This window comes from Saimiri boliviensis, chromosome 12, assembly GCF_048565385.1.
Source record: "Saimiri boliviensis isolate mSaiBol1 chromosome 12, mSaiBol1.pri, whole genome shotgun sequence".
Classification (NCBI taxonomy): domain Eukaryota; kingdom Metazoa; phylum Chordata; class Mammalia; order Primates; family Cebidae; genus Saimiri; species Saimiri boliviensis.
Window position 1 is genome coordinate 107126602 of NC_133460.1, and position 12792 is coordinate 107139393.

Here is a 12792-nt window from a genome sequence, read left to right on the forward strand (position 1 = left end):
ACAATATGATCAATTTAGAAGACATGCTAAGTGAAATAAACCAGGCACAGAAGAATAAATAATGCATGATTCCACTCACATGACGTATCTAAAATAGTTAAACTCAGAAACAGAGAGTAGAATGGTGGGAAGGAGAAATGAGGAACTGCTATTCAATGGGTATAAAGTTACAGCTTTACAAGATGAATCTGTTTTAGAGACCTTCTGTATAACAATGTCCATAGTTAACAATACCATATTATACATTAAATTCACAGATGTTTATATGCCACTACAGGAAATGAAGAAATCCCAGGTGCTTGGTAGCTATTCCTCTACTTGTTTTTATGTGAGCTTCCACTGCTAATGTGCTATTAAAACTTTTGAAGAAACTTAACTATGCATGACTAGGTAACTGAATAATATTCATAAAATCAGAGAAAGGTGTATTTATTGATTAGTAAAAGGTCTGTGATGTCCTTTCAAGTGAAAAATGTTCCTGAGCAACATACGCAGTATGAAAGCATTTAGAGAGAACTGTGTCCATATACTTACACACGGACATGTGTATGTGCATATGTATAACTACATATACTGTATATACACACAACAGAGATTTCTGAAAAATTAATAGTTTATCTTTGAATATACTGTAGGATTTAGGAAAGTATGAATTTCCTATATTTTTTTATTTTTTTATATCACCTTTAATTATCAGAAAGAAATTAAACAATAAAGCCATTTTTATTTTGAAGGAGAAAAAAGCAAGAGTATAACTCCTGAATAACCGAATATGTTTTCTCTGAGAAAATGGGGCATATCCTTTCATTCAGATAACATTAAATGACAACCATATGCTACACCCTTTGATATAGAATTCATATTCAAGTATTCTAAACTGCTAGAGCAAAAGCAAATCAAAGCCAGTAACTTAACTTCAAATACAAGGAAATAAAAAATAACTTAATATTTATTGAGAAATCGCAAAGGTTTGTATTGTATTTCAGACTCACAAAGCTCGGAGTGTTGAATTTTAATAGAACGTCCAAGAAAACAAGTAATCCCAAGGCACAGGTTAGTCAGAGAGAATCCAAAACTTCTGAGGTCCCTCCTCTCCCCCAAGAGAAGTCCTGCCCAAACAACATGTGTGATCACACCACTTACACAGAAGGAGTTAATCTGGTTATGAAACATCCCCATTTTATGTGCAGAAAGTTACACAGCTTATATGACATTTTCTACACCTTAGAATGTATACAGACTAGTTTGTCATCAATAAGCAATCCTAGAGAACCAAGTACATCCTATAAGAACCACTCCATACATAAGGACTTTTTTTACTAGGAAGAAAGTCTTCCATTAACATGTTTAAAGGACACAGAACTGTTCCCCAGGGTGTCCCAGAAATACCCCTGCATTAGTGGTGAGAAGAAAGCAAGTAATAGCACAGTATACATAGGAGTACCCCAAGAGTGCTGGCCGAGGATGACAGTGGGGCCTTATGTATTGCTACATGCATTAAAAACTCTAGAAGGATACATGCCAAACTGTTAGCTGTGTATCCTCTGGGGTACAGAATGACAACCGGAAAAAAATTTTAATTTTTGCCTAACACTTCTGTATTGTTTGAAATTTATGGCCAAGAAAAATTATTTGTAAATAAAACTATAAAAATGTAAAGACATGGCCAAAATAAAAATATATCTAGTTTCATTTTTTCCTAAAGTCAGGTTTTTAAAATAGAGAAACCAGACAGTAAACTAATTAATATACTCTAGTAGTTTCTAAAATATGTTCACAAACAATTGCTTCCTTTTTAAAAACTTCCACTAAATGAGTTACTATCAAACTACAATGTACATAAAACTCACTTAGGCATGACTGTTTAAAACACTGATTCCTGGACCCTACCCGCTGGGATTGGGTAGGTAGTGAGGGCCAGGAATCAGTATTTTGAAGACATTCCAAAGGATTCTGACACAGGTGTTCAATGGATTATACTTGAAAAAATACACTGCCCTAAACATTCTCTTAACAAAGCTCAAATCTCACAAGCTTGACAAATTCTTTAATTATCCTCAACATTCTTTTATACAAGTATCTTCTAATTTCCTCTTTATCTCTAAACTTGAAGAAAAACAAACAAAACCAAAAAAAACATGTGCACTTAGTAACTTCACATCCCAAATACCCAGTTACAAATCCCTCACAATCTGGTTTACATCTCATCACTATTCAAACTTACTCCCTGAGAATCTCCAAGAAACAGTTGATCATTCCAATAGGTGTGTGTGTGTATATATATATGTATATATGTGTGTATATATATATATATATATATATATGGAGAGAGAGAGAGAGAGAGAGAGAGGGGTATGTGTCACTTGACAATGTTTTGGTCCACAGTGAGGTATGTGTCACTTGACAACGTTTTGGTCCACAATGGATCCCATATATAACCCATTATAATCATGTGGTCACATAAAATTATAATGGAGCTAAAAAATTCCAGTCGCCACGTGGCATCACAGTAACACATTACTCACATGTTTGTGGCAATATTGTTGTATACCAACCTATTGCACTGCCAGTCATGTAAAAGCACTGCATATACAATTATGTACATTTTATACCACTTAGTAATAATAATCAATGACTATGTTGCTTATGTATTTACTATACCATACTTTTAGCCTTTTTTTTTTTTTTTTTTTTTTTTGAGACGGAGTTTTGCTCTTGTTACCCAGGCTGGAGTGCAATGGCGCGATCTCAGCTCACCGCAACCTCCGCCTCCCGGGTTCAGGCAATTCTTCTGCCTCAGCCTCCTGAGTAGCTGGGATTACAGGCACACGCCACCATGCCCAGCTAATTTTTTTTGTATTTTTGGTAGAGACGGGGTTTCACCATGTTGACCAGGATGGTCTCGATCTCTTGACCTTGTGATCCACCCGCCTCGGCTTCCCAAAGTGCTGGGATTACAGGCTTGAGCCACCGCGCCCGGCACTTTTAGCCTTAAAGTATATTCCTTCTGCTTATATATTTTAAAAGTTAACTGTAAAACCACCTCAAGCAGGTCCTTCAGAAGGTCTTACAGAAGAAGGCATCATTATTATATGAGATGACAGCTCTGTGCGTATTACTGTCCCTGAAGACCTTCCAGTGGGACAAGATATGGAGATGGAAGATGGTGATATTTATGATCCTGACCCTATGTAGGCCTAGGCTAATGTGTGTGTTTGTTCTTTGTTTTTAGCAAAAAAGTTTAAAAATTAAAAAAAAATTAAATACAAAATAAGCTTATAGAACAAGGATATAAAGAAACAAAATACATTTGTACAGCTATACGATGAGTTTGTGTTTTAAGCTAAGTATTACTACAAAAGAGTAAAAAAGTTTTTTAAAATTTAAGTTTATAAAGTTAAAAAGTTAAAATAGGCCAGGCATGGTGGCTCACACCTGTCATCCCAGCACTTTGGGAGGCCAAGGTGGGAGGATCACCTGAGAACCTGGAGTTTGAGACCAGCTTGGCCAACATGGCGAAACAGCATTTCTACTAAAAATACAAAAATCAGCTGGGTGTTGTAGCATACACCTGTAATTCCAGCTACTCGGGAGGCTGAGGTAAGAGAATTGTTTGAACCCAGGAGGCAGAGGTTGCAGTATGCTGAGATTGCACCATTGCACTCCAGCCTGGGCAACAGAGCAAGACTTCGTCTCAAAAAAAGAAAAAAAAAAGAAAAAAAAAAAAGTTACAATAAGCTAAGGTTGATTTATTATTGAAAAATGAAAACGTCTTAAAAACTTTAGCATAGCCTAAAAGTAGAGTGTTTATAAAGTCTACAGTAGTGTACAATAATGTTCTAGGCCTTCATATTCAGTTACTGACTCACCTAGAGTAACTTCTAGTTCTGCAAGCTCAGTTCACATTAAGTGCTGTATACAGGTATGCCATTTTTTATCTTGTATATTTTTACTGTACTTTCCTATGTTTAGATACACATATCCTTACCATTATGGTATAACCGCCTAGAGTATTCTGTAAAGTAACATGTACAGGTTTGTAACCTAGGTATATAGTAGGCTACATGATCTAGGTTTCTCCAGGTACACACTATTGTTTCACAACCATGAAATCCCCTAATCACCTATGTTCTCAGAACATATCCCCACTGTGAATTGACACATGACTGTGTATATATATGTATACTTAGAGCCATAAACAAGACAGATAAGTCTCTGTTTGCCTGAGCTTATACTTCAGTGAGATAACCATGTAACCAATATAAAAACAACAACAAAGTGGTCAAAAATGCACTGATGAAACTATGATATGGATCTGGAGGTACATGCTACTTTAAACTGGTTGGCTAAGAAAGGTGTCATTAAAGATGTAACATTAAAATGAGATTTGAATAAGAAAAATGCAGATACAGAAGTATCTCAGGGAGGGGGTTCTGGCCACAGAGAACAGTTATGAGTGCAAAGGTCTTGAGGTGGGAACATATTTAGATATTTATGGAATACACACATCAGAATGTTTGGAGCAAGCCACCCAAGGAAACATGGCAGGAGATGAAGTTGAGAAGGCAAGCAGGGCCTACCTTTTAGAGACCAAAGATTAATTCTAAGTACAAAGGGAGGCAAGCAGTCAAGGGGCTTTACATAGGAGAAGGATAAGATCCAATTATCCCGAGGTCATTCTCAGTACATTGCGGAGACTGGATTGTAGCAGAGCAGGAGGACCAGTCAGGAACCTCCTGAGGTACCCAGGTGAAATCATGGTGTGGGAGGAAGAAAAGTAAAAGAAAATTTCCATCTTTTTTGAAATTCTTCTTTCTGTGGTTTCCGTATCTTCAGCTCTCTTGGTTCTCTTAACTCAGCATAATATAATACTGGTACTACATTAATATTTGTGAACCATACAACATCCACAAGGAGTTGTTTACTTGCATTATTTATTTTAAATTTTCACAGGAATTCTGTGATCATTACAGTGCTATCATTTAGATTTTGTACATGAGGAATTCATACTGAAAAAAATATGAATCAACTTGCCATAGGATGCAGAACTAAGAAAAGGCAGGATAAGAGCTTGAAGTCACTTCGCCTGACAGTGAATCCTTTCTCTTGCTACTGTATCACAGTGCTTTATTCTACATTTCTGGTTCCTTTTTCCTCTTCCTATATCTTTACAAATGCAGCTACTCTTCAAGGGTCTTTCTTCCTTGCTTCAGTCCCCAGCTTCACCACACTCCCTGTTAGCTACTGTGGATGTAACTCTAAACTCCCCTTGCAGCCACTGAAGGTTCATTCCATTTCTCATAATCCTCTGTTTCCAGATGTTTGCAACATCCTACAACGGAATGTCTTACTCACAGCTAAAACTCAATATGCCAAGATGAAATTCCCTTTCCTCCAAGCATCCTCCTCCTTTGGGCTGCATTTATATTATTAGTATTGCCATCCTTAAAGCCTCAATTTCATGTTTAACTTGATTTTTCTATCATAATACCAGGATTAAGTTAGTTGTCAAGTCCCAATAGCTCCACTGTTTTAGCATCTCACAATCCAGCATTATGTTACTATGTCTAATCTTGGACCCTCATTCATTCTCTTCTGGATGAGGGGAATAACGTGCAGCTGGTCTTCTCTTTGTACTTTCTTCAGGTTCACCTTACACATGACAGTGGCTTAAAATTTCTTGAAAAATAAGTCAAAAACATCTACAAATTTAAAGTAGCATTCAAAGCTCTTTATGATCTAGCTGAAATCTACTTTAAACTTCCCCTTACTTTTTTGCTTCAGAGAAATGAACTACTACTATTCATTTCCCAGCTATATCAAATTCTTCTAGCATTGAAGATTTTAGTCACCTTATTTTTTGTCTGAAATGGCTTTCTTCCAAATTTACTTGCCTAATCCCACCCTTGGTTTTAAAGGCCTAGATAATTTACCACTTTCTTTAACGGGCCTTTCCTTCTTAGTATTTTTATCATTCCCCACTTACATGCTCCAGAATGTAAAAATTCTTAAAGACAGACTACAAACTAACTGATCATCTTTGCACACTCAAAATTGTTCAAACCAGTGCCTTGGTCATTGCAAAAAAAACAAACAAAAAAAAAACAACTTGCTGAATGAATTCATAAAAAGTGTGAAAATTTGTAGTCAAAACACTTTGTAGAAGGGCAAATCTATAAAGATGTTAACTTCTATAAAACTAAAAGATAACAGTTAAGTCAGTATAAAAGAAAAATTTTAAGTCACTACATTTCTTTACTAAAAGCAATCATTTTGCAATCTTTAATGGTATCTGGAAAGAAATCCATTTCTACTTACCCGCTGCTGAAATCTAACCATATCCATCAACTGCTGAGCTCCAGGAGATAACTTTGACCCCATGGACTCCATCATGGTTTGGACTTTGTGAAGGTCTATCCTTGATCCTAGAGCAGGAGAACTTGTTGAAGAACTTGCCAACACTGATCTCATGTGTACCACAACTTTACTGATGAACACACACTGCCTTTCGCCAAAGGAGAGCAACTATTACAAAACAAAAGTCCAGAAAATAATGATATTAAAAACAATCATCATTTAAGGTCACTTCTTGGTATCACCCAAACAAGAGCGAAGTATTCAAGAATCTAAAAATTAATTTCAAGTATATTTTAAAGTCTTCTCAACACTATTTATCGAGGTTGAGATGAACTATTTAAATAAAAAGTCCTTTCAAAAATTAAGACTTCATGTAAAGTAACAAATGGAGTAGTTAAATGAATGTTAACCTATTTAAAGAACTAAAAATAAAATAGTAGTCTCTCTTTATCTGTGGAGAATGTGTTCTAAGACCTCCAGAGGCTCCCTGAAACTGTATATAGTACCAACCCCTATATTTTTTCCCAAACATACATACATACCTATGATAAAGTTTAATTTATAAATTAGGTATAGTAAGAGCTTAATAAAATAGAATAATTATGACAACATAATAAAACTTAGGTGAATGGGGTCGCCTCTCTCTAAATCTTACTATGTGATACTTAGCCTTCTTGTAATGATGTGACATGATACAATGCCTACATAATGAGATGAAGTGAGGCAAATGGCATAGGCATTGTAACATAGCACTGGGCTACTCTTGACCTTCTGATAATACATTCGCCTAACAAGTGGCTAATGAGCTATAACATATACAGCAGGGACACACTAGACAAAAGGATGATTCATGTTCCAGGCAGAACGGAGCAGGATGGCAATAGATTTCATCACACTATTCAGAACAAAGCACAATTTAAAACTTATGAATTGCTTATTTCTGAAAATTTCCATTTAATATTTTTGGACCGTGGTTGATGGTGGGTAATGGAAACTGTGGAAAGTAAAACTGCAGATAAGGGGGAACTACTATAACCAATCTGAGACCTTAACATGCCACAGCTTGCTACTTAACACAAAACAAGGTTGTCCAGACGCCCACACAAAAGGTTTACTGAAATAATAAGTAAAATTCAATCCTTCCAAATTCAGAACTATAAGCGAATATCAAAATGATGTAATACAGCTTGCTGGACTATACATAGAAATAGAGTTAGTTCAAGGGTGATAAAAGGACACTCAATTAGTAAAGGTCCAGCTTGAAACCTAGCTCTTCTGGCTTCTATCCCAGTAGTTTATCGAACATTTTATCCTGTCCATATCACTGAAACAAGAGACATTTTATGTGTGATACAGACAACAGAGTAGCAAAATGGAAAGGGAATGGGCTTCAGAATCAGACAAACCTGAGTTTAAATTGTGACTCTAGAACTTACAACCTGTGTGACTCTGGGCAAATACTAAATCTGAGTCAGGATTAAAATAAGAGAAGATAGTAACAATGATTTCACATAGTCGTGAGGATTATATGTTAAAATTTCCAGTAGCTACCACTAAGTAAGTGTTCAAAAACCTGTATCGGTAACCATTTTTTTATTTGAACTTCCATATACTATTGCCTCAGAACAAGCTTTCGTATCAACCCTAGAGTCTCCCTGAAATAACCCTTGGTGTTTCCATGTACTTCCATAGAACAGTTAAAAAAAAAATTCACCTTCAGAGACACACAAAGATCCACATGTCGCACAAGGACAGAGGTCAATACAGACTCATGATCCAAGAACTCTTGAGTGTTGAAAAGATGTAAGTGTCTTCAACATTTTAAGGAAATATCCTATTGACCTCCCACCTCTCAACCTATTATCCCCCTTTCTCTTTTTAACCCCATAGCCTTTTCCAACATTGAATGTAGTATTTGTTTTACTAAGTGAGTTTCCTTATTGTCTGTCTTGCCCCTACTAGAAAGAATACAAGCAATATAAGGGAAGACATCAGTTTATTTTCTTATTACTAATTCCTAAATGCCTGGTATAGTACCTGACATTAAGAAGCACTCAAACCTTTGTTGAATGAATACATCACTTTACTTGAATGGCTTTCGAATCTATTTAATATATACTACCCAAAACAACATCTTGGGATAATTAGTTCTGTGAGTTTGCTATCTGCTTGTGAAAATCACTTATTTTTCCTGATTGTAAAAATAAGTTTCAATCTTCTATAAGTAATGATAGTAAGTACAGAATTTTAGAGATAAAAAGAGTCCAAGAATTTTCTTCAGCTCCCTAATTTTAACCATGAAACAGGTCCAAGATCTGCCCAAGACTAATCCACTAGTCCGCAACAGAACTGAATTAACATTCAGGGCTTAAGACTTTCAACTCATTACCTTATCCCCAGACTCTGAAGACATCAGTAACAATTATCTTTTTTTTTGTTTGTTTGTTTTTTTTGTTTTTTTTGTTTTTTTTGAGACGGAGTTTCGCTCTTGGTACCCAGGCTGGAGTGCAATGGCGCGATCTCGGCTCACCACAACCTCCGCCTCCTGGGTTCAGGCAATTCTCCTGTCTCAGCCTCCTGAGTAGCTGGGATTACAGGCACGCGCCACCACGCCCAGCTAATTTTTTGTATTTTTAGTAGAGACGGGGTTTCACCATGTTGACCAGGATGGTCTCGATCTCTCGACCTCGTGATCCACCCGCCTCGGCCTCCCAAAGTGCTGGGATTACAGGCTTGAGCCACCGCGCCCGGCCAGTAACAATTATCTTAATATTTTTCATGCTGAAGACAATAGTCCAATCCTTTTAACATATTGGTTCTCTTGCTTGAAACTTCTCTAATTTCATTCTTTTATAAATGAGGCCAAAACTGCTTATGGGTTTTTGCCACCACAGTTTATATAGAATTTTAAAAAATATTTTTTTTGCTCAATTTCCCAACGCTTTGAAATACACAGCACTAGTATATTAACAATACATTATCCAAGGTTAATAAATTGTCAAATTTTATTTTTATTATTTATTTATTTTTTTAGTGAGCTGGGGTTTCACTTTGTTGCCCAGGTTGGGCCTGAACTCCTGAGCTTGAGCAATCCTCCCACCTCAGCCTCCTGAGTAACTGGGATTATAAACAAGTACCACTGCACATGGCTCATGGTTAAATTTTAAGAGAAAAAGTCTACTCTCTGGTCACCAGGTGAAAAGTTTTAAAAAACTTTTTAAAAATTCAATGTGAAAAAGGGCTGATAATTTTTTACAAAAGTAATTTCTTTTTACATGTTTACTATTTCTGAGCTCATCTCTACTAAAAATTTTAAAAATTCACTGGGCATGGTGGTACATGCCTGTAGTCCCAGCTACTCAGGAGGTGGAGGTGGGAAGTTAGCTTGAGCTGGGAGATGAGGTTGCAGTAAGCCATAACTGTCCCACTGCACTCCAGCTTGGGTAACAGAGCAAGATACAGTCTTGAAAAAAAAGCAAGCAAGTAAGTTGCACTAATTGTATTACTAATCCAAAAGAAAATAAGCAAATAAGAAAATAAGCACAGAGGACAAAAACAACTTAGTTGTCAAATTAGTTAACAACTGACAACTTACCTTTACTTTACAAGCATGTCTGGAGGGCTCCAATTTTAGATATTTTTTGTACAAAATAATCTTTTCATGTTCACTAAAAATAAAAAAGAATTTTTTTACTTACATATATTATCACTTGTAACAGTTAGGCTTAAAAATAAATGTTTCTGGCCAAATGCGTTGCTCACGCCTGTAATCCCATCAGTTTGGGAGGCCAAGGTGGGCAGATCACGAGGTCAGGAGTTCAAGATCAGCCTGACCAACATGGTGAAACCGTGTCTCTACTAAAAACACAAAAATTAGCCAGGCACGGTGGCACGCCTGTAATCCCACCTACTCGGGAGGCCAAGGCAGAAGAATTGCTTGAACCCGAGATGGGGAGGTTGCAGTGAGTGGAGATCCTGCCACTGCATTCCAGCCTGGGCAACAGAACGAGACTTCACCTTAAAAAAAATTAAAAAATTAAATGTTTCCAGAACAATATCTAAATTCTAAGATTCAGTTTTCCTGGCGAGGCATGAAGAGTTGTGCTCCATTACTGAAACACATGACCTATCACTACATCTACAATTTACTAGCTCAATGAGAAAATTACATCACATAACGTATGTACAACCATGTAGCCAAACTGTATTTTAAAGTTCAATAAACACAGCAATTGCTTCCAACATGCAGGATATAAAACAATTCATATTTTGGGTTACATTAAAGACAGATCGGGGGAAAACCTTTGTAAGAAAAAAAATCACAAGTTGCGTTACAGGTTAATAAATAGGTCTATGTAGCACAGTCTTCGATCCCTCCACCATTTGTAATGGACTTCCCGAGAAGAAAATGTGTTTAAAGTTCCAGACTGACTACCAGATTAACTTCTGAAAGACAGACCACTATGAGTTTGAGACAAATAACACTTCTCAAAATTTCATTCTAATAAAACTCTTCCAGTAACTAGCTATGATCTCCTACCAAATCACCTTCACGGTTAGTTATATAAATAACTAGGCTGATCTACACTGTCTTTAAGATCCCTAAAGGTCTAAACTGCTATGCCTACTGGTACATTTTTATTTTCTCTCCCATAACACATGGCATCAATGTCAGAGAATCAACGATTACTGCAAAAGATGAGGAAAATCAAAACACTAATTCAGAAGAACACATTCACATGTGCAATTCACACACCTGTCATCCAGAACAGTACAAACACTCTTGCCCCTACTGGTTCCACAGTATTCCTTCCCAAAGTACACTTCCATATTTCTTGCTGAACTTAAAATGCCAACAGAATCAATTTCTTCACCTTCATCAGGGCCACACTTTAGGTAAAGGAAGCAAGGATTTTCATCTTGGTTGGTCAAGCTTCTCTTCAAAATCACCAGATCCTGGCTGAGAAGAAAATTAGCGAAAACATCACATAGTTCTCCGAACGCTGCTCATAACCCACTTGCTAGGCCATGGGGTTTCTTTCTTTGAACTCACTTCCACTTGCTGTTGAGACCCAAGCACCCTCCCAAGCACCCAACAAGCGGTCAACACATAATTCATACGGAAATGGAGGCATTTACACCAGGGCTTTACCCTCTATTTTTTCCTCAGTCATCAACATTCTATTCAATCCCCTGCAATTGACTCTCGGATAATTACATAAATTACTGGACACCTACTGTGTGCATAGTAGAAGGTGGACATAAAAAAAAAATCACAAAAGTGTATCTTTTTCAAAATGAAGTCGACAGTAGCTGGACTTTTTACACAGCCTGCTTTGGCGGATAGGAGGCTGGCTTGCCTGCGGGCTGATGGGCGGACGGACTTTGACAGCGGCCCTGACGAGCTGTCACGCTGGACGGGGACCTTTACGGAATTCCGAGTCCGGGTCACCTTTCCCCGCTCACGCTCCAGGGCCTCGGCCCCTTCCCGGCCGGACCCACCCCGGTCCACCTCGCAGCCCTCTCCCCCACTGAAGACCCGGCACTGACTGCTCTCCCGGATCCGTGGCTCAGACCCTCTGGCCTCCCCCCACGGCCCCCAAGGAGCGCGGCAATGGCCGCGCCCAGCGACTCCGTCCCTGTCGGCCCGGCGCACCCTGGAGCAGGCGACGCCGGCAGCTCCTCCCAGTCGAAGTCACGGGGGCCAAGACCGGCTCGGGTGAGAAGGAGGCTGTGGGTCAGGGCCCCGCCTGCAGCACCCCAGGAAGAGGCCAGCGTGAGGCGGCGGGTGAGGCCCCAGTCCTGGGTCCGCGTCTCCATTCCGCCGCCTCCAGTCAGGCCAGCCCAGCCCCGGAACCTCTCTTCCAGTGCTTGAATTCCCGACGGTACAGCATGGAAGTGGGCAGGCAAGGCGACTTCCGGCTCACTCTGCTACAAATACCCGTGGCTTCTGGCTTTGGTAGGGAGGGCAGGCACCAGAGACACGCATGCGCGTGTGGCAATTGGACTCAGGCGGGGCAAAGCATGCAGGGAAGCGGTCAAGAGCGGAGCATGCGCACTGGAAGCCCCTCGCTCTCCCGCTGGAGACTATGCGCAGGCGCGGTGCACTGCGCGCCGGCACGCGGTTGTTCTCGACGTTGGCTGTGGAGAAACAGCAGGCGATGTGGACGACCGTTGCTGAGCTGGTGTGGAGCGTCTGTGGTCAGGTAGGTGTGGTCTCGTCTCTCTACGCGGAATGCGGAACCGAATTCTGACCTCGTTCTTTCCTGAGGGGCCTTTTCAGCTTCCACTCTGTCGGGTCTGCAGCATTTGTGGCAGTGAGCGCGGCGGACGCGCCGATGCTTCGGGTTATTTTTACTCCAAACTCTCCTTGCCTCCCTCACTCACACACATTCTCGCGTTAGAGGAGAGTTGAGGCGGATGATGGGGTTTTGG

General features: G+C 39.1%; 1 protein-coding gene across 1 annotated transcript in view; it reads right to left on the reverse strand.

The window, feature by feature from the left end:
- Positions 1 to 12333, reverse strand: part of C12H10orf88 (chromosome 12 C10orf88 homolog) — a 31729-nt gene extending 19396 nt beyond the window's left edge. Inside the window, exons 1-4 of the mRNA XM_003922128.4 lie at positions 12014 to 12333; positions 11114 to 11317; positions 9953 to 10025; positions 6319 to 6525 (exon numbers count right to left, since the gene is read on the reverse strand). Of these exons, the coding sequence (XP_003922177.3) occupies positions 6319 to 6525; positions 9953 to 10025; positions 11114 to 11317; positions 12014 to 12177 (648 nt within the window). The 5' untranslated portion in view covers positions 12178 to 12333. The remainder of the gene's footprint in view (positions 1 to 6318; positions 6526 to 9952; positions 10026 to 11113; positions 11318 to 12013) is intronic.
- Positions 12334 to 12792: the final 459 nt, after the last annotated feature.